Source organism: Thunnus thynnus, chromosome 18 (assembly GCF_963924715.1).
Source record: "Thunnus thynnus chromosome 18, fThuThy2.1, whole genome shotgun sequence".
NCBI classification, from domain to species: domain Eukaryota; kingdom Metazoa; phylum Chordata; class Actinopteri; order Scombriformes; family Scombridae; genus Thunnus; species Thunnus thynnus.
In genome coordinates this window covers 19070665-19093424 of record NC_089534.1, presented here as the reverse complement: position 1 = coordinate 19093424, position 22760 = coordinate 19070665, and the positions used below count along the sequence as shown (strand labels likewise).

Sequence of the window (22760 nt, the reverse complement as noted above, 5' to 3'; positions counted from 1 at the left end):
TCACCAAAATACCACACAGATGTGCAAAGCAAGTTTCAAGGTCTGGAAAATACCAAACAGTCTTGCGCTGGTCGTTGTGCCTCCATGAAAATACGGCCCAAGTGTGTAATATGTCATGACACAAACCATACAGTGGATGAAAAAGTGTTGTAAGATGGAAACTGGCTCAACTTTCTCTATTTTAGACTTAACAAGAAAACATCTTTCCAGCTGTCTGACTTTGCTGGGTGTGTTTGAGGTTATACTTGCCCCTGCTGCACTGATAATGGTGCAGAGGCACAGAGCTGTAGTGAGACAGTGACAAAATTAACATCACAGTGTCTTGTTTCACTGTGTCACTTGTTTCAAGTGTCGCCATTATAATGAGAAGTTTGTTATAAGGAGAGTTGGATCTCAGAAACTGAAGATGTAAATCAATATCACAGCTTCTTCTACAAAGGTAAACAAATGTTTGTAGGGTCCACACATTAAAAATCTATTCATTTCTTGGGAAGATGTTATTGTGTGTTAGCCCTAAACCAAGTAAGACTTCATCAGTTTCTTCAAATGTTCACATTCAGTTCCTTAGTATGGCTTCTGTGTATAATTTGGAACCCTGGTGAATATGGTTTAAGGCTAACAATCTGCACATTTACAATGCATTTGCAGATCATAATGCAACACAAAAGCCAACATATAATAACAAAAATTACATTATTCCTCACATAGTTACATTTGTTAGTGTGTGTGTGTGTGTTTTGGGGGGGGGTGGGGGGGCTCACACTACTGACAACTCGTAGTGTGTTTAAACCAGCAGTATTCTGACCACAGCCAGGCCCCAGATGTGGAGACTTATATGTGGTTCCTGTGGCCTTACATAGACACATCTACACACACACACACACACACACACACACACGCACACACATACACACACACCAACACACATGCACACACACACACACAGCTATAGTTATTTAACCCTGTGGGTACAGACAGGAAACACTCATGGCCTTGGGCTGGATGGATATGACAAACCATACAACTGAGAGATTTAGGGAAGTCATACTTATTTATGTTCATTTTTCTGGCTCTGCTATGCCTCAGTGAACTTGAGTTAAGTTTTGTGGAAAAGCTATTTACAAAGCAATACTGTAGGTAAGGGTACAGCAGTATTTAGTTTCATTCCTGTGACACAAATCTCTATTTAGATTAATCTTATACGATGCTGTCTGCATTATGCCATGAATTTCAAGTACTTATGTCTTTCGCAAAGACTCACCTTCTGGATAACAGTCCAATATTCCTTCTGGGTCCAGCACTGGATATCCGTATTCATCTGTTTTGGAGAAAGTTCCAGGCGGACATGTTGGATACGGTGGTGGAGTGGTAGACTCCTCTGTAGTCCATTCGATGGTGGTGGGTTCAGGTGTGGTGGTAGGAGCCATGGTGGTGGTGGTTGTGGTGGTGGTTGTGGTAGTGGTTTTCCTGAGTTGAGGCCGGTCCAAGCCAAGTACAGGTTTCCCTCCAACCATAAGGACCTTTTCTTTGGGGTTGATCACAGGCTGACTATCTCGGCCGTGACCGAATAGAGCCATACCTTCCTGGTTTAACAAAGGACTGCCCATGTGGTCTGGTGGTCATTGATGGAGGAGGTGAAAAATATTCATGACTTTGTCTTCAACACCAATCCAGTAAACCAAATTTGCAACACATATATATATAAAATATTTAAGTGTCAAATCAGTGTTCCTTACTTATGATACTTAAGCAAAAGGTTAAACTTGTGCTAACAAATCCATAGATGTGATTTAAGTTATTGTGGCATTAGTGGCATACATATTATGTGACAACAGCAATCCTTGTGTAAAATGCAGATAATGGAAAAATGTTGTAAAAAAATGTGTGCAACAATGCAGATGCATAAAAGTACATTTTTCATGTTCAAGCTGTATACTGTATATTTCAATGTAATGTAAGACTTTCTGAAGCATAATACCAAAAATGGTGCGTCCATCCTCGCCAAGCACCACTCTCTTGGGTTTGCCCTGGGAGTCCTGGAGAACTTGTCCATCCTGATTCATAAGAATCCCCTGCTCCAAGTCTATCACCTAAGGAGACAGATATATTTTTATTTTCTATTTTTTTATGTTTTACACAGATAAAACATGCAGATAAAAGTTTATGCTGTGTCCTGACTGTGAGATTTAGTCAAGTCATACTTTTTCAATAGATATTTTTAGCAGTATTCCATGTTATCATGCCAATAACGGGAGAAAGTACTTCATCTATCTTAAACTGACATACATTGGTACACATGGTTTATGTCAAAGACTCAATAATAATATTATTTAAAATGTAATATTATAACTATGGTTCTTTTCAGTCCATTGAACATTACCCATTTGCTTCCATCAGGCCCAGTGATAAACTTTTGACCACTGGCCTTGCTGGCTCCGTGAGTGGGAGAGGACTCTTTATCACTTGTTGCTGTGAGGTTGGGTCGTCCATTCTTACCTACATGATTGTATGATATAAGCAGAGTCATTGTCTTACTTGATAGTTTAATGAGCACAGTTTCATATGGTATTGTTCACTTTACTAATTGACTTTACCATTTCCACTGCCAGGTTTAAGTCCTCCTCCGTTGGTTGGTTTCCCTCTGAGGATTGGATAGCGAGACCTACCCCCCTGGCCCCTAAAGCTGTCTCGAGATGAAAATGAAGACGAGGATGCGGACTGGGCATTGCCCTCAGTCAATCCCCCTGTCTTTGTCACAGTGGTGCCACTGGCAGTGTCACGATCTGAGGTCAACACTGGCTGGGGCAAATTTGATGAAGAGGAATCAGATGATGATGAGGAGGAAACAGATGCTGAAGAACCCAGTCTAGAGTTTTGTGCTGGCTGTGGTCTGATGGGAAGCCTAGACCCAACAAACTGCCTGTTAGCCAGCAGAGGTGAGCGTACCCTCCCATTCATGCCTACATTAGGACGACGGTGAGTTGGAGTGACCCCGGACGATGAGCCAGTCCTTGTCCTTGAAGATGTTTCCCTTGTATCTGCGCTCTCATTGTCCTCTCTGTTTCTGTGAGGCTCAGCTGAAGTTACAGCTGGATTCTTTTGGACCACTGCTGGGTCTAGAACTTTTTCATTTTTCCCACTGATTTCTCTACTCCTTTCATCAAGATAATCCTTACCATGATCATTATCATTGTCATTAGAGGTTCCCCTGTGGATGGGCTCACTTGAGTCTCTGTGTCCACTTAAGGAATGATGGGAATCAGAGTCTGAAGAAGTGGATGCGGAAGAAGAAGAAGAAGAAGAAGAGGTAGATGGGTTTCTAGTGTCACTAACTCCTGCATTACGACTGGTCAATGAAGGCTTAAGGGAACCTGCCCCCTCTCCATTCTTTAGTGAGTCTTGAGTGGAAGGAGTCCTCAAATCTTCACTAGTCTCCTGTATTGAGGACACTCCTGCAGCTCCTGTGGCTCCTGAAACTCTAGTGGGTGTCCCCCTCAAAATGGGTCTGCCTGCCCCTACAGAGGACGATGATCTGCTCAAAGGGGTCCTACCATCCTGCCTGGAAAATGACGCCCTTGTCCCTGAACCAAACCTGCCTGGGTGACGACTAGCTAGTGAGGGGAATCTCTCAGCAAATGAAGGACTAACCCTGGTACGAGGAACAACAGGTTTTTCAGAACTGCTCGTCTCCCGTTGTTCATCCTTCACTTTTGTGGGTTGTTCTTTATAGCTTGAAGTAGGCTCTTCAACTTTGGTTACCTCATCATTTCCCTCGCTGTATGTTGTATCTCGTTCAGGTGATGTGTGTGAAGTGTGTGAATTTTTTGTGTTGTGTGAAGTTGCAGAGCTGTGAGATCCTCTGTCTACGCTGTGTGTATCTGCAGTTGTAGTGCCCTGTGACCTGGACTCTGATGTGGACTGTGATTTGTCAAAACGATGTGTGTCTGATCTTGCTTGGCTGTGGACCCCACCTCCTGAAGTGGACCTAGATGTTGCTGCATTGAAAGTATTTGATGTTTCTTGATTTTGAGACCTGTCTGGTAAAGTGGACTGTGATGTTGCTGAACTTCCTGTGTGTGAGGTTGCTTGGTTCTGAGTTCTGTCTGAAGTTCCTCCAGGTTTGTAACCATTCAGCATTCGAGTTGAATTCCCTCTAGACAGAATTCCAGGATGTCTTCTGCCATAACCATATCTAGAGCCTAAACCAGTCCCACTGGTGCGCCCTGCTGAGGCTGGACCCTTACCCACAGGGGTACCTTCTGTCTTAGGCTGGGAATTGGTCTCCTTTACAACTGGAGTGGAAGGTTTCATGTGTGTTACGCTGGGATTATTGTAGGTGTTTTTGCTCTCTGGGTATGTGGAAGCTGTATCCTTGCTACTGGCTGCTGACTCTGGAGTATGTGACGAGGAGGATAATGAGGTTGTAGAAGATGACAATGAGGAGGAATCAGAGGAAGAGGAGGATGAAGTAGAAGACGATGAAGAGGTGGATGAGAAGGAGGAGGAAGCAGCCCTGGACCCTGGTTTTTGATGGACCCTGATCTTAATGGGCCTTCTGTTCGGTGGATTGGGGCGAACAGAAGCAGGTTTTGTTGGGGAGGGCGTCAGAACTTTGAGGCTGGGGGTCTCAGTGCCCTCTTTACCATAGCCCATTTCATCCTCAGATTCAGGGGAAACATCATTGTCTGGTTCTTTTATGTCTAGTACAGCCTCCATGGTTGTTGTCTCTTCTACTGGAGGTGGTGTTGTGGGTATTTCCTCTTCTTCTTCTTCCTCCTCATCCTCTCTATCTTGTTCTCTTCCTCTAGATGAACCTCTGTTCACTACATTCCTGACTGAGCCTCTTACTGAGGAGAAAATGCTGTGATAGGAGCGTGTCTGAGAAAGTGGCCGTAAGCGCCTGTTGGCAGGTGCAGCAGGGCGTGACTGAGGGGGCTTGGCTGGTTCTTCTGACTCCTCTGTTGACTGCAGGTCGGATTCGTCATGGTCAGTATCCTGTTTGGAACGACTGTGGGTCCTGCGGATGTCCTTGGTTATTGGGAATGATGAGACAGCGCTGCTGGCTGGCAATAGACAAAAATTGTCACAAATTTAGGGTGAAACACATTTTCAAGCGCAAATGCACACACATATACAGTTAAATGTACTTACATTCTGGCATGACAACACTGAAGGCCTTGCTTTGTGGTCCCTGTCCCCTCCTGTTGGTGGCTCTGATCTTGAAGATGTACCGGTCTCCAGGTGTGAGACCATCTATGGTAGCTGAGGTTGTGCTGCCACGGTACGTCACACTTTTCATTCCAAATGGCTTCATTGCAGGAGCATAAGACAGGGAGTACTCTGTGTGGAGGTATAGCATGAATAACTCTTGTGAAGATAGTCGGTGTAACCATTTCTGTGAAAATCTCTAAGGGCCTTTAAAAATCTGAATCCAAAATTACATATGAGCTCCCAATTGAGAGAGTCACAGTCAACATAATGAGCACACATGGTTGTAACCTGATGGTTATTTAATAACATCAATTGTATATAAATAAGGGGACACAAATGACCTTTTACAGTTAAAACACACAAAGTTGGTTCCTTTGGGTCTGACCTCGAATCCTCCCATTGGGTTCTTCAGGAGGATCCCATGTTGCTGTAACAGCAGTTCCTTTCCCTCGTAGTGGCTTGACCTCAAAGTTCTCTGGTGGCCCAGATGGTGCTAGCAAGTGAGGAGAGAGCACAAGTGAATGGAAAGACTGGAGTGAAAAGAAGAGCAGCGGGAAAAAAAACAGAAGCAGCATAAAGAGGGAACAGGGTGAGGAAATTGCTGCTTAAAGCATTTAAAAACAGCAAGGAAGTTTGTGCCAGGCCCAGGAGGCTTCAAGTGAGGAAAATATTGCTGCCATACATTTTGAAGAACCTTCCCCTTGAGATCATGTATGGAACTGCAGATGGAGATCTGAGCTGTGAGCCAGGCAGTAAATGTTGACATTCCAATGAACCACAGCTCAGGAGCTGCTATGACATGGTATAAAAGCTGCAATCGTGACAGGGTTGCAGCCAAAGCTAGAATCAAATATCAAACAGGAGTAATAGGCAGTGAATGTGATGAAGTGTGGTATGTGGAAATAAGTAGAAAAGCGCTAACAGACAGGGTTATGCAATACTGAATTCTTTTCTGCAAGAATAAGGCAACAGCCCTACATGAAAAAATGAAGGGTCGTCCGACAAAAAAGTTGGACCTAGCTCAACTTCTGCCACAATGCAATGCATGGCTGCAAGGCGCTGGGTTGGCCAATGAAATTTGTGCAAGTGCAAATATGACCACTTTGTTGATTACTTTGTAATGTGAATGCTGTATTTCTACTATTCACCTGGCGATTGCCACTATGATAACTTTCAGAGGTGTAAAATCTTGTCTCATTGCATTATAAACCTCTGTGCTGTGTTTTGGCATCTGATAATCCTTCAAACTCATAGATCTACTACTCTACTACTACTAAACCGGCCTTCCTGGATCTTATTTTATTGTCTCAACAGTACCAGAAACAACACAGCCCCATTGTGTTGCATTAACACATGGCTGTTCCCTGTCTGAACGTCCACGAAATTCAAGGAAAAATGGAAAATCCATAAAGAGGATTTAGTAGTAGCCATCCTCAGGCAAGCAATAATAATGGAATGTAGGTTTGTCAAGATTTCAAAGCATATAATCTCAAACATCAAACCCTATACCTTATCCAAAACACATTTTAAGCAGGAATAGAGAGTAGAAATACCCAGCTTTCCAAGTCTCAAATGTGAGTTGATCCTCTATCTAGATTTTTTTTCTTTATTTCATATTACACATTCTGAGTTTAACTCAGTAAACCCTGATATTTACAGTACAAGAAAAGGTGGAAGAAGGATGTGAATATCTAAGAATAAATACATAACAATAACAACAATATATTTTTGTATAGAGTGTTTTAAATCTCTTTTTCTGATAAGCTAATACACGATTTTGGGGTTTTCTTTACATATTTTCATGAAATGAAAGGCTTTCACTCTCTGTAGCTACTCCTCTATGAAAAACATAGACAAGAGATACAGCAATTATCAGCAGGCAGTGGTAAGGCATACCTGACTCGGGGGTCCTCTGAAAGACGGAGACGCTCCACTTCCCCTCAGATATTCTGACAGAGAACTCATACATGCTGTCAGCAGACAGAGTATCTATCATCACTCTCCTCTGGTTGCTTTCCTTGTACTCCCAGCGTGCTGACTCACCCTTCTCCCTGTACCTAACTGTGTAGGCTCTGAATTGAAAGAAAATGGGAATATTTATTTCAGTGGGTTTAGGTTCTTTACTACTCATTAACTTTGTGTCTTCAAAGTCTTTCTTTGTCTTTCTGTCTCATTGAAACACACATGCACAAACACATTTTAAGAAAACCCACCTGGATGCCCCGGGGGCAACTTTCCCCATTTCCACAGCAGGGTCAATCCAGGAGATGAGGACTGACTGAGCAGACATGACCCTGACACTGATGTCCCGCGCCTCATACTCGGGTGGCTCTGCAGGACACATCCCAAGAGACACACACAAAAACATAGAGAGAAAAATGTCTAGTTCTGTATTCTTATAAGTAAATCAATATTAAACCTCTAAGATCATCAGTGATTGGTCAGCCTCTGATTTCTCTACATTTAGGTCATGCATAACATGCAGTTCACCTGACTTACAGTACATAGACATTGTACTATGTGATATTTACAGCATAAAGAAAGACAGATATGTGTAGAGCAATGTAATGATTCACAAAAAAAACCTGCAGGTACCTGGTGTGGTTGTTTTGGTTACAGCTGCTCTGTTAGCAGGTGCGCTCTGGCCCAGGGCTTTCTGTGCCTGCAGTGACACCACATGAACGGACTCAGATGCTATGAATAGAAAGGGATACCAGGCACGGCCAGGGTTTACACTATGGACACTAAAGATAGTACACACAGAATTTATACGTTTAGCTTATTGCTGGTCTTCTTTGTTTACATTAATTCCTCCAAGTCAATATGGCTCATGTTGTACCAAGTTAAACTTCACTATTTCAAGGAGGCATTGCTGCTGATGTAATCTATACACTTACATCACTCCCTCAGCATCTTATTTACTATATAACATTATATTTTTTTTACTAAAACCTAAGGTTTGCTCTTTTAATCTGGTGATTTAGAGTGTAAAATGTGGGTCTTCTTACTTAGTTTGTGTGAGTTACGGTTCCTCTGGTCAGATTGAGGCTTGGTGTGGTGTTGGCGTCTTCTGTCCAGCAAGGGAGTTCCTGACAAAGCTCTCTCAGGCTGCCTGGGACCTGAGGAGGACTGAGGGGCCCTCCTGTGTGTCCTGGTATTGGTGGACACACGTGATGGGCGAGGCGTTCTGTTCACCCTGGTTGCACGCTGTACAGCGGGCTGTTTTTTGGCAGCAGTTTGTGTAGACGTAGCTGGACCTGTTGCAGGGTAAAGGAAAAGGAAAATTTAGAGTGCACTAGAGTTCATCTTACCTTTATGACCACACAGTTAATTCATAATATGTGCTCTGTGCTGGATTTGCCTTGTTGAAACTAACTGCCATGGAAAATCATCGAACATAATCACTCTACTTAAAACACATCCGCTCAGTGATAAACACATAATTACATGTCACTTTCATCCAACTGTGACTCTAAACATTCCCAGTTGTCACAAAAGGGACATGCTGTGGAACTGTACCATGTCCCCTGTCATCTGCTCCAACTCCTGGGGCCAATGCATAAAACCCTGTAGATTCATGACCTAAACTGTGTGTATGCACAAAGCGAGAAATATGCATATGCGTTCTTTTTGTCAGATTTATAAAGCTGTGAGTAGTCATGGTTCTGTTTTATAAATCTCAGTCATTGTGGTACTGGACGCACATGCAAGAGCCAGAGATGAAGACACGCCCTGAACTAGCTGTTTTCATATCAGCATGATGCCTACTCCAGCAGTCTTTACACCTGTCAATGAAACAAATGGGACAGAAGAAGTGCTGTTTCACCGATTGTGTTACACTGCTGAGGTTCTCCAGCAGCAGGACAGCTGTCATTACGCAACCATAATGCGCAGTTGTGCACCTCTTTATACCATCTATGTCATTAGTTCATCACATGGACCTGTAAACCATCGTCGGCAGTGATATCTCAGAAATGTAATGAATGGTTAGTTTGCAGCTGTCATATCTACACCGACTTGTGACAAGTTGTGACACAACTAAGCATAAAATAAAAAGAATATTAAGAGCAAATTCAAATGTTGACTCCTATGTAAATTAAACCTGCAGCATGGAACTTTTAGATATAAATTAATGTCCATTACATTCAAGCCCTTGCCAAACGCGTTCACGTGATAAGCCTATCACTACCAGATAATCTCTCTGTATTTCACAGTATATGGAGTTTTTAAAGCTCATGTCTGGCATGACATTCCCATGCTAGCTGTTTGGCTGTTAATAGTGCAGCTTTTTTAGACTTTCCAAATGTTATCGGACCAAATTACATTTGGATGGATCATATTCTAATAGTGAAACGAGTCATTTCATGGGAGTTGTGTGATGCTCAAAACTATTTATCTACCGTTTTACAGCTGCAACAGTGGGTTGTGGTCTGTGGTGTACCAGCATACTGGGACACATCTTGGTGGGCCGGTGCACTGTCAAAAAATAGATTTTTGGGCCGGTGGACCATCAAAACATAGCCGCTTTTACCAGTCCTCTCTTTGTGCCTGTTATGCAGAGTGCACATGAGAGCGTGCTGCATGCCTGTGTCACGCAATCACAGCCGAATGCCCCCCTTTTCACTGCCAGAAGGGGGAGACAAAATCCCGCAGTCCAGCTTTAAAAGAATGATAAAATTAATCTCACAGTAATTAATCAATGTTACGTTCATAAATGTGCCTTTAATTGGCATTTTACAAATCTCTGTGTAAATGCAAAAAAACAAACAAACAAAAAACCCCTGAAAAATCACACAATCAGTGTAGCTGCTTATCAACCTAAACAAACAATGTTATACTAAAAGATTCCGTCTCTCACCTTATATTTCATCTCCACCTCATCACATCATCCTCTGATCACTTGAGAAAAACATGTGTACACCTGGTCTGAAGAATGCGTGAGGTATACACATTCTCATCTCACAATCTGTGTTAATAAATACCAGTTTATGTGCAGGAAATGGCGTATGCATAGTTTGTGTGCGTACACATTGTTTATGCATCTGGCCCGTGGTGTTCTGCTTCCTGCTTTAATTCCACCCTCATGTCGATTGCATCTTGGACAATAACTCAGACATTGACTCAGACTAGAGATGCACTAATACCGACACTGATATCGGTTTGATACCAACTCAAATAGCTGGATGGGGTATCGATGACAATGGGCCAATCTGGTATTGGATACCATTATTTTAATAAATAACAATTCAGTACATTTACTCTAATCTATGTATTTATTTGTTACATTTTGCTTTACAAAGTTAGGGAAGTAATGTCTAAGTCAAGCCTGATGTTGCCTTACACAAAGAAGAATGATCCCAGTCTCTTCAACACATTGAGGCATACAGCTTATCAATTAAACACTGGTGTCGGATCAGTACTTGGAATTGGCTGATACCCAAAGCCCAGGTATCGGTATCAGTATTGGTTTCGTTATCGGGACTGAAAAAGTCGAATTGGTGCATCCCTAACTCAGACAATCTCCCTACTTTACCATCTGGCTGCAGTGCTGAGGGATAGCACTGGCAATATCACAAAACAAACTCCTCAGTCCCTCCCACTCTTTCGTCTTTTTTCTCTCCTCTTCTTTCCTCTATCCCTCCTTCATCAGTTTCTCATAATCAATGACAGATGAAAAGGATCTGCCCTGTTTCCCATCAGGATAGCTGCATACACAGCTGGGTGAGTACTGACAAGTCAGCTGATGTAACAAAGTGAAGGTGGTTTTAAAGTCAAAACAATACTGTGATGCAGAGTTTCCCCACCAATGAACAAGTAGGGTGGGCTAACCAAATAATAGCCTTCCCGAAAATGGAGTCAAAATCCTCCTAGAAAAGTTACCAGGAAGAAGACAGGGTGGTTAATGTCAGGAAGACTTGGAGACTTTGAGCTTCATTTGTCTTTTTCTGCTCAACACAGCTGTGGATTTCTTCCCTTTGGCTCGAGAGAACATTGACTGTTTCATCAACTCTCTTTCAGATTTGCTTTCTTCAAACTGGCATTTCCTCTTAGCTTTCATGTTATCACATTTTTCTCTCTGTTCTCTTGCATTTGTAGAAGTTGGAGTGATCTGTTCTATTTGTCTATTTGCCAAAATTATGGCAAATCATCAGTCACTGTTTGTCCATTACAGGTTTGAGTTGGAGAATGAGTAGAATGTATGTTAATAAAATTAAACTCACCATTTGACTTCGATTTACTACAAAATACATATTAAAGGTTCTGTATGTAGGAATCAGAAATTCCTTCTCATTACTGACATGTGGCCGTTAAATGAAGTGCAGTCAGATGTTGACTGCAGCTCATTTAACGTGCTCACGCCTGCATGCTCGCAGCGTAAGATTATTGCAGGTGATGTCTTTTTCCTTGCTTACACTTCTCATAATTACATAAAAGATCTCTAATGTTGTGTTTTGCACTGTGTTTCAGCAAAGCATCTCTCTCTCCCAGAAAGTCAGCCACCCCCAACATGCTGTGGTCAGGAAACAATGCACTGTGGCCAGGGAGCAATGTGCTGTGGTCAGGGAGCAAATGGCTGTGGCTGGAGGAGCAACACGCTGCGGTGAAATGTGTGCTTATTACGACTTTTCCTTTGGACTACCAACAGGAAAAACAAACGGGGTAAGCTAAGTTCTGCTATCGCTCTGGAGCTTCTTTTCTGCTCCTTGTTGAGAAATAATGTTTTAGCTGTGTGTGCTCAGGAGTTGACAACTTGTCATTGCGGGGGTGTTGTGAAATGTGTTGTGGTCAATGGAGGCAGCTAGCATTAGCTGGAGAGCTAATATCTGCAGTGAGTTTCTAGTCAGATAGCACCGTTTTTGTTGTTTTGTGTCGTTATGCCGGTCATTTGTTGACGTTAGCGGGAGAGAGGCAAGGCATTGAGGAACACACAAAAACTTCATTTCTGTTGGATGTTTTGCAGAAAATCCAGCCCGGTTCCCTCACATAGAAATCAGTCTACAGGCTGTTACAGACAACTGTGAAAGTTGGGAAAGGTCTCATTTTTTATGTTACATTACTACCCGTTCACTCATTGGCAATAAAAAACGCTTAATACATGTAAATTGCTTCACAATTCTACACACAGAACCTTTAATTGTTGTTTTTTTAATTGCTTGTTGTGATCCTATTTTCCAGACTGTCCACTCATTTCAATATGGCTAGGAAATGCATTTGTAGAAACCATCTGTCAAAATTACAGTATTTTTTTTTTACCACTATGGTAAATGTTGAAAGCACAGTTTAATTAGAAAGTCTGTACTTCATTACCACACAACAATAACATTCTGTACCCTGGTGAATATAGCACAGTATCTGATGCTAATTTGTGTATTTTTCAAATATTATTGATTGCTACTGATTCAAGCTAAACTTAATTTCATTGTCTCATCTGTACCTGTTTGACTGTCTCTTCTCAAACTAACTGCTGACTTTTAACAGAAATAAACCCATTTGGTTTTAATCAGACAACTGCTCCTTTTCCATATTTTCTTCTTTCTCTCTTTCTCTCTCTGGAAAACTGTCACAGTGCATAGTTTGGCCCAGGTCACCATGCCGCGGACCACTAAACCATTGACTCCAAATTGCTCTCACTGCCAGATCCTTTCTGTCCTTTCCTGGAAGCTCGACACTCCAAGGTGCTATGAAGCTGGCTTTCAGACAGACAGACATACCACTGCTACAGCAGAGAGACCCACCTCAGTGTTTTCAGACTGAGATACTCAAGAATGTTTTCTCCCCACAAAACTAGCTGAGAAGGAAGGCTTTTATCCATATTCTTTCACATTCACCCACCGTGAAAAGCAATTCTAAACTCTCAACAAACATAAATTGGTAAGGTTGGAGTACATGTCTCAGTTTACCCACAGTTTCATTTATACAAACAATGTCCCAGTGGCAGAGCTTTCCTGCAGGCAGAAATAATTGAGTCAACCTCAACTGGCAGAGACAAAGTTAGCTTAACAACAAACCCAATGGCAAAGAAACAACTCCAGTCAAGATAAGAGTAGCAATGTCATTTATTCTTTGTCTTCATTCATCTAATAGCTTGCCAGGCTATGTTAGGTAAGGGTTGGAGTTAGTAAATAACTTAAAATGTTAACTGGGCTAATTACCTAATGCTAATGAAACAGAGTACTTAAGCTAACATTAGATAGTTTATGTAAGTTGGCAACAAGTACACTATAACAGTATACTATAACAACACAGTGTTGTTATACTAGCACTATAACAACACTTTGTAACAGTTGCAAATGTTTAGCATTTTTCTCATTGTCAAAACTGTTGTGTTGGTGTGTGTTCATTAATGCTAGCCCATAATTCTCAGTGGAAGAGCTTTCCTGGAGGCAGAAAATTCTGCCTTAACTGGCAGATAAAACAAATAGCAAAGAAACAGCTCCAATCAAATCCTTTGCCATTTGGGCAAAATGCAGACATTTATTTGTTACCTTCATTCATTCATTAGCTTGTAAATTTATCAGCTAGTACAATATCCACTAACTAGTTAAATAACTTGACCTAAAATATTGTATAACTGCTAACATATTTCCAATTGCCAGAGTTAGCTAACAGACCCACATGGTACAGAAACAACTCTGGAAAAAATATTAATACACAATAATGCCAATGTCTTAATTTGCTTTTTACCAGAAACTTTTTCATGGCTAACATAAGATAGTATTTTTTCAGTTGGCAGCAAGTGAGCTAACCAGGACTTATAACATTTTAAAGCTGTTAGCTTACATCTTTTGCCCATTCCTTTTCACTAGGCTTTGGTCTAACACTAGTTAGCCAGAAACACAGTGGTTCTTTGCCTCAATTCCCTAAGGTTCAACTCAACAAATATGATTCACTGTGTCTCCAGAGCAGCTCTGCCTCAAACAAATACAACTGAAACTCCAAAGCACCATGGTGGCTCAGTGGTTACCACTAACATCTCACAGCAAGAAGGTCCTGGGTTCAATTGCTGGTCCTAATCCTTTCAGTGTGGAATTTGGTTTTCTCCATGTTCCCTGCCACAGCGCAAAGATATGCCAAGTACAGTGGTTTGGAGAAACAAAATTGTCCACAGGAACAGTTTGAGCACGAGTGTATTTATGTCTGGTAACTTATCCAGGGTGTTTACATGACATCTGCTTGAGTATTCAAATGTCCCATATCGGACCATGATATCATAGTGCACAGAAATAAACAGGTTAAAAATGAAATTAACTAAAATTCCAGTCTGAAGTTTCCTTCCTTTGTTCCATTACAGTATGTGCTTGACTTTGTCAATCAGAAAGAGCACATGAGAGGATCGAATTTCCTTTTAACGTTAAATAAAGGTTAAAGAAATATTAGGGCTCCAAATAATGACTATTTTTATTAGGCCTAATTAAAATATCTATTATTTTATTTCCCTCAATGTTTCCTTCAAAAGTTAGAACACAGAGTGACAGCTTGTTTTGATTGGAAAATCCCACATTTAAGCTGAAAACTGCAAATGTTTGGCACTTTTGCTATGACTACAATCACACAATTAGTCACAAATGTTGGCAATTAATTTTCTGGCAATTGACCACACAATGAATCGATTAATCATTGAAGCACTAATTAATGCAGTAGTAGGCTACAGCAAGGAATGAACAATCTGATCAGTTTAAATCAGTTTAAATGCAATTCTAACTATCTGATGACTACTAATTTCCTTTTATTTTACAGTCTGTTGAAAGCAGTGACAGGAAAATATGTGATAATTCATGTGGCATAAACCATTAAAAGGAACATAAAATAGATGATAAATTTGGATCACTCACAAGGAAAACATACCTGGCTAAATAGATTGGAACATATGAGTCAGAGACGAGTGAAAGACAGAGTTTTCACCCATCCCATAGGGACAGAGGAAACAAAGGGAATGAAAGACATAGATTGTTGCCCTGAGACATAGCATTGTGAATTACCATCATATTAAATTTGGCGGTTCCTTTTATATCCATGATGACAGCAAATAATTTCAGCAAACCGCTTTTATAGGATTTAACCAGATACTTTTACATAAGGCTGAGACACACCACTCCCATTTGTTGTTGGTAAAGATGCCTTGAGATCAGGTTTACCTGTTGATGTGTTGCTGACAGGTGCACCTCCCAACACAGCAAAGCCATCCAGGTTAACCCATTCAGGGTCTAAAAAAAGACAAGGATTTCTGGTTAAATGATGTTGCCAATGACAGCTAATAAGAAATATGTTGTATTCTTAAAAAAGAACCCCCAGCTTTACCAAACCACTCCTACCTTATGAAGACATGTCCAAGCTCCAATATATGTCTTTATTTTGTGGGGAACACCTTTTTAAAGTCAAAGTAAATCTGTCTTTGTTACTCTAACAGTGGCTGGCCAGACACATTAATGATGTGAAGGAAAGCAGCATGTTGTTATTTATGACGACTGACGCTGCTCTCATGCTGCTGAGGGAACAACACACGATCTGCAAGGAATTTCTGGAAAGGCAACTCTCAGACACAGCTCTGTTGCCAAAGATTTATGGCAAACTGCACTGGAGCTGGTTAGACCACAAGGCTGCCACAGCGCACACTGGGCAGCATACACACATACACATACACACACACACACACACACACACACACACACACACACACACACACACATAAACACAAACAAAAAGGCATATATAGGCGCATATTTGAACACAATGACCCAAATACAAGACAATGTGTTACTTCAACACTTGGCACCACCCTATCCTTGACCCCAACCACCACATAACAAACACACACACAAACACATAGGGCTGCACACACACAACAAGTGACCACAACACAAGGGATTGGGTTATAGAAGCTGGGCTGGGTTTGGATGTGGAAAAGAAGGGTTGGCTGCAGACTTTGAGTCGCTGATGAAGTATGGTTCAACGATGCCAAGGACAGAGGAAAATGGAATAATGACAAAAGCAGGCTAGACTGTGTCAACACTGCAAACTATGTGCATAGAAACATAAGGACCTGTCTTGGTTTTTACAAGGCGGGATTAGGAATTACCAGAGTAGCTGTTAAAACCTAAAAATAACGTCCTCTTCTAAAGGCCTAAAACAACCACTGTCTGCTGTGCTAGGTTGATGATCATCAGTCACGCACTCCACCACCATCAGTGCTTTCCTCCTCTCTGCCAAACTTCGATGACCACATCCAATGATGAAATAATCCACTGATAAAAATCAATCATACACGCACGCACACAGACGCACACGCTTGTACATACAATCACCTCCTGGCACACACAGCTTTGCTCATCCCCTCCTTTTTCTTGGCACTCATCTTGAGACATTGCAGAACTCTGGCATCTGAAAGCTCCACTCCAAAGTTTAAGCCAAATCTTAATTTTCCTCTAAATTACTTTTTCGTCTAGCAGTGCTAGCACTCTCAGGTCTTTCAGAAACACATGCGCATTTGTTCCCACTTGATCCATTCAAGTTACTCGATCTCATACATCATCAGAGACTTAGAACCATCTGCTCTCACATCTCACCCCCTCTTTTTTTTTTAAACTTTTTCTCAGTTTCTGTCTTACCTACATCCTCCAGTAGGGGATTTCGGCTGTCCTTGCCCACTTTTGTGAGGCGGTGAGTCCTCATGGGTTTGTTGGAGCTAATGACGAAGCGGTCCACAGGTCTCCCATCCAGATGGATTGATGGCTCCCAGCTCTCCCTCAAGCCCTTGTCCACAGATGTCTGTTTCCCATTTTGTGGCCGGAGGGGCTTCTCTGCTGCAAAACAAATGACATCTGTATAATTTTGTCTGTATAAAGTTTATTTTAACAGCCTTTTCGCCGTTGTGCATTTTGCATTATCTCTTATGATAAAGGCCTGTTGCCCCCGTAGGCAGGCCTACTGTTCAAGTTCTGTAAGCTGTTAATACACCTCAGCTTCAGTGCCACTAGGACAATTTCTTTTGTATTTATTATACTTGGCACTAAAAGTAACTCTGATCCTGATGAAGCATAAACTTACGTGTAAGACAGCCCTGAAAAATACAAACTAATTTGATGGTTAGATAAATAAATGAGGTTGGATCTGGTTGGATGCTAAAAGCTCAGCTCAGGACAATAAGCAAATTTCATTCCCCCTCTTGGCTACATTTACTCAAAACAAAACAAAGAAAATAGCAACCACCTCTCTGTCTTGGATAGCAACAGCCTCTTTGCTCTTTTAGTTTGCATTCTAGCTCTATGCAATGTACTTTAGAGATGAACTGTGATTACACTGGTGTCTTTTGGTTGACTTTGGTCATCTTGCACCATTGTTAAGTCAAATTTCAAATTTGTTTTGGTTTACCCAGTGCCTGAAAAACTACTGACATTCCCTGCAGCCTCAGCTGCACTGAACTGTGTTAAGTGCTAATTAGCATGCTAAACTAAGATGGTTAATGTGATAAACTGTATATATGCTAAACATCAGCATGTTAGCTATGTCATTGTGAGCATGTTAGCATGCTGACTTCAGCATTTAGCTCAAAGCACCACTGTGCCTAAGTACCAGAACCGCTTGCATGGCGGCTCTGTTCAAAGTTAATCATCAGGAAGCAACTGGGTAATAACTATCTGCACACAAACATGACAAAATAACTGCACAATGCTGCCACGTTCCCTGTTCATCTCTTATTCTACATGGACACGTCAAGGTCTAGTTTAAGGTTTATTAGTATGCTGATAATTCATTGCTGTCACATATAATTGTCAGTATCATCAGTCCATCTGATAAACAGCTGGTCTTTATGACTGTCTGTGCTCCCCAAAGGTTTAAAGCAGCAGTTTCGGTTAAGCATCGTCGCAAAATCACGTCATCACTCTGAATTCTTGTTGTCTGCAGGTGTGCTCCCAGCTGGATCTATACTCTCACTTTTCACATTTCGAAATAATTGCCACAGAGGCCTCTCGTGCTGCAGTTTACAGATGTTCACAGCTCTTTTGAGACCTACAGTGATATCTCTGCTTAACTTGGAGTTTTAATATGTCATGAAAGATTGTCTCGTCACTATTTCTACATATTCTAGATAGCACCACTCTGTCAGCAAGCCCTGAGATAAAGGCTCCCATTACAGTGAGACTGGGCATATGAAGGAGTGTGAGAGTGCCTTCCCAGTTAAAAAACAAAACACAATCTCTCCTCATTATTTCCTCATTAATGCAGGATTACAGTGGAGTCAGTTTTATCAGCTGTTCGTGGCAGACTCCACTGACACAAGTCTGGACACACTTCAATCACTTCTACCCTGTTTCCAATAAGGCCGTGTATTACGTAGCCTCTGTCCAAGCATCACTCTGTGATTTGGCCCCTTTAGATATTTATGATCCAAAGGGCAAACCAGATATTTTTGATTAAGTCAAGACTCCTTAAAGCGCAGCAGATGCGTGATTGCTATACAAGAATAAACAATTTGGGAAGCAGTTAAGCAATGGAGTGGTTGTAACATCATAATCTTACAGAGGGAGGCTTGGTTTCAGGGCGTTACCATGGGAAACCAAAGCAACAATATAACATTTTCTATGCTGTGTTTGTGAATGTGAAATGGAAAGACAGAAAGCCAGAGTAGGACTGAGCTAGACAGTGGAAAGTATTAACTATGTAAAGAATGAGGGCAGGGCCTGAGGGTCATTACATCACTGTCTTTATCTAATAAATCTAATATCTAAAATATATGTGTGTGTGTGTGTGTGTTTCCTATCTTTATTCAAGAACGTGGTCTTTCAATTTGAGACCATGATTTATTGATTTCACGTTCAGACTTTCTCTCAAACCCTGCCCTCACACTTAAATAGCTCCTGCTTGTGCTTAGATTTGATCTACTTCTGCTCAAACTGTATGATTGCACAGATTTCCTGCTTCAGCTTCAGCCCTGCTGCTTCTGTGTGCTCGTGAAATGTCTGCTCTCAGATTTCTGCTCTGCTCTCAGATTTTTTGTGCAGTAACCCTGTGAAAATCCCCCAACCAATAGAATGCCAGGTGTAGTATTGACCAATGAAGTAATCCTGCCTCCTTGCGGGTGCGTTCACGTTACTTCTTAGAGCACCCCCTACGGGTGGTTACTCTTTAACTGGGTTCATCCACTCCCGGCCTGCAGAGCTTTACTATATGTACTTCCCTTGCTTTTCCCATTCCTAAACAATGAAATACGGTAAATGCTAGGTTGGATCAGCTGGAAGGATGAACTCTCGTGAGTGTGGTTAGGGTTAGGGTTAGGGTTGAGGTTGGGGTTAAGTGCATGATGAAGAAACACAATGCGTACAAATCTCAGAGGAAGAGTTTCGCAAATCGTCCATCCAGTTGATCCAATCTAGCACCAACCATGAAATACAGATAAAAAAAAAAGAAACACAGCGGTGTCCATTTTGTTATTAGTTGCCTAGTTACCAGTTAATTTGAAGGAAGTAATAGCACCATTAAAATATAAAACTTTCTTGAGGTCCTTGACTTTGACAATCTGCTAGACTCCCACTCCTGAGTCATGAAAGTGACGTTGTTTTCTCCTCTACGACTGCTATTATATGTAGCTCTTATAGTAAAACAAAATGTACAGACACTGGTATATACATTTACTGTCCTTTTATTCCAAAAGTTGTAAAGAAAGCAAGGGAAGTACATTAAGCCCTGGAGGGCAGGAGTGGATGAACCCGGTTAAAAAGTAACCACTCTAAGAGTAAACGCTCTAAGAAGTAAAGCGAACACGCCCAAAAAGAGGCAGGGATCATTTCATTGGTCAACACTACACCTGGTATTCTATTGGTTGGGGGATTTTGACAGGGTTGTTGCACTAAAAATCTGAGAGCAGAGCAGAAATCTGAGAGCAGACGTTTCACGAGCGTACAGAAGCAGCCTGAGTGCGAGGAGAACGGCTGAAGCTGGAGCAGGAATTCTATGAAAGCAACAATATATGAGTGCAAGCATACAGTTTGAGCAGAAGAAGAGCAAATCTAAGCAAAAGCAGGAGCTATATGAGTGTGAGGGCAGGGTTTGAGGGAAAGAATTACAAAATCTGAACGTGAAATCAATAAATCAAGCTCTCAAATTGAAAGACCACACTCTTGAATAAAGATAGGAAAAATAACTCCTGTGTGTGTGTGTGTGTGTGTGTGTGTGTGTGTGTGTGTGTGTGTGTAAGAGAGAGAAAGAGTAAGAGAATGTGTGTTTGAAGGACGTGGGATATGTGGCACACATGCACACTAAAAGATTCATAGGCAGACACACACACATGTATGTGCATGTGTAGTCTGGTACAAGAAGCATATGCAGGTAAGCCCTGAGGTCAAAGGACTCCTGTAAAACTGTTCTAAAATACTTGCTCTCATGCACCCGCAATGTGCTCCACTTTTACAAGAGCACCCTCTAACCTAACCACAAAACCACAGACGTTGACCCCGCGCTCACCCCAAATGAGTTTGCCATTAACCTTTAATAACTGTTTTTTTCCCCAAACTTCCATCAATAACCAGGATCAGCAGTGAGAGCATGTGTCTGTGTGTGTGCATGTGTGTGTGTGTGTTTGGAGAGGTTGACAAGGTTAGGAGGCCCACCGAAGATACATGATCTCTTAGTAACTTACTAACTTACTAAGGCAGGCATGCACATACTGACTGAGGTGCCTTTTCTTTCCAATAACTGTAGGTGCTTGAGGCAAATGACGTGGAAGTTTCCACTTTGCTATTTTTTGTTATATGTGAAGATGTTTGTGCTTCGTTTTTTTTTCTGGGCCTTCTCAGTGTTTGTTGTTAGTTTTTGCTTTTGTTAGCTAACTTTTGGCATATTTTACTGTGTATTGATAACTGCAAACTTGAGTTCTAGTCTGATTGGTCAGACTGAGCTGCATTTCCAGATTTGGGATATGAGTCATATTTTGAACCACTGTTACCAAAATTAGTTAAAACAGCTGGTTCACCTAATTGACCAAAAAAACATATTTTCTCATTTACCACCCGTTAGCCATGCAGATACTTCTTATTTTATTTTTCCACGTTTTAAGACATAAGATTTCTGCTGCCGCCACAATAAAATTGAGGTCAGATTCATTTCTGAAACTGCAGCAAAATGTCTCTCCAGAAACAATGCACCAGAAAACTATTGACAGCATATTCTGTGGACTACACAGAGTAACAAACCAAGACACTGGTTCTGGAAAAAGATGTTGCTGTTTATTTTTTTTTTTTTAATGTAATTTAAACAAAATTCCTTCAACCCCATTGTACTGAGGTGCTGCCAAAAAAAAGAGTCATTGACGGATATCTGCAAACCTGGACAAATAAACCAAACTAAGTCTTGTTCATACTTTTAAAAAAATATGGCAAATGGATAGTTTTTGGGGTTCTTTTTGGCTGCCCCAGTGAACATCTAGGTGGGTGGTTTTGGTGTCAAATCATGCCGGGGGCTACAGAATTCTTCGTAGCACCTCTCTCACATCTGACCCTCAGTAAACTCTCTCCCACAATCAACTTGCTCATGGCCTCAGACTGATGTGTTGGCTTTATGACAATGAATAGTTGCGGTCAGTCACGCTGGCATATCAGTCACCAGACTGTCAGAACAGATGTTGCCTTTTTATTATTAATAGTTATTTAACAGGGCGAGCTGACGGAGAACATATTTCATTTAGAGCAACAACCTGGAGTGAGTAATTGTTTAACTTGGGAGGCTTACATACTTACATACATATATGACATTTATGACATATGACATTTATAAACAGGAGCTGGCCATTGCAATTACAGTCTACAAACATATTTTACATTTCAATGTTGGTGGTCACAAGCTTGCTTTAACCAAAAAATACTTTCCCAAATGATTCTAATATTCACTCACTGATTGAGATTGACATCTTCCAGTGTTGGTTTATGCTATATCTTCCTGCAACACACTTAGTATGCTGACATCCACTGTGCTGTGACAGGTGTGTTCTTGGCCCAGGAGGTACTTGTTTAAACTATGACATCATGACATAAGACCTGCCACTGCTGTCAGGTTTGACAGGCGGCCAAGCTGCAGGTGAGCGAGGGTGCTGGGTCAACTTATGTCAGGTGATCAAACATACCTAATATTGTGGAAAATATCAGAAATATTAGCTGTCTCAGCCTCTCTGTAACACACATATTTTCCCCAATGCAAAAAACTTCAACTCATGAAATTCCTGATTTTAAAAGCTTTCTGTGAGATCTGTCATGTGGCGCTCCTGCAGAGTTCCAGCATGTTAAGTGGAGCAGAGAAATTAAATTCCACTGGCCTGCAAGGACATGATTCCCTCTTTCCCCTGACTCTCTGTCCCAATTACTCTCTACACTTTTACTTTCCAGGAGTTGATGGGCTGTGGCTGCATGGAAGAAGTTGACATTATTTATTATCCAAGTACACTGTGTTTCTGTTCTTTCTATTTGTACTGCTCCCACCTAGGTGTGCAGATATTCCCACGGGCCCAATTTTTATCCGCTGGTTTGACGAATTTTAGACTGACAAGCTGATGACATGTGAGT

At 41.4% G+C, this 22760-nt stretch overlaps 1 protein-coding gene across 1 annotated transcript in view; it reads right to left on the bottom strand.

The window, feature by feature from the left end:
- fndc1 (fibronectin type III domain containing 1) overlaps positions 1 to 22760 on the bottom strand; it is a 40602-nt gene that overhangs the window by 16095 nt on the left and 1747 nt on the right. Inside the window, exons 2-13 of the mRNA XM_067571646.1 lie at positions 16818 to 17012; positions 15348 to 15416; positions 8220 to 8468; positions 7807 to 7905; positions 7425 to 7542; positions 7108 to 7283; positions 5597 to 5704; positions 5152 to 5340; positions 2595 to 5063; positions 2381 to 2496; positions 1979 to 2090; positions 1262 to 1612 (exon numbers count right to left, since the gene is read on the bottom strand). Of these exons, the coding sequence (XP_067427747.1) occupies positions 1262 to 1612; positions 1979 to 2090; positions 2381 to 2496; positions 2595 to 5063; positions 5152 to 5340; positions 5597 to 5704; positions 7108 to 7283; positions 7425 to 7542; positions 7807 to 7905; positions 8220 to 8468; positions 15348 to 15416; positions 16818 to 17012 (4251 nt within the window). The remainder of the gene's footprint in view (positions 1 to 1261; positions 1613 to 1978; positions 2091 to 2380; positions 2497 to 2594; positions 5064 to 5151; positions 5341 to 5596; positions 5705 to 7107; positions 7284 to 7424; positions 7543 to 7806; positions 7906 to 8219; positions 8469 to 15347; positions 15417 to 16817; positions 17013 to 22760) is intronic.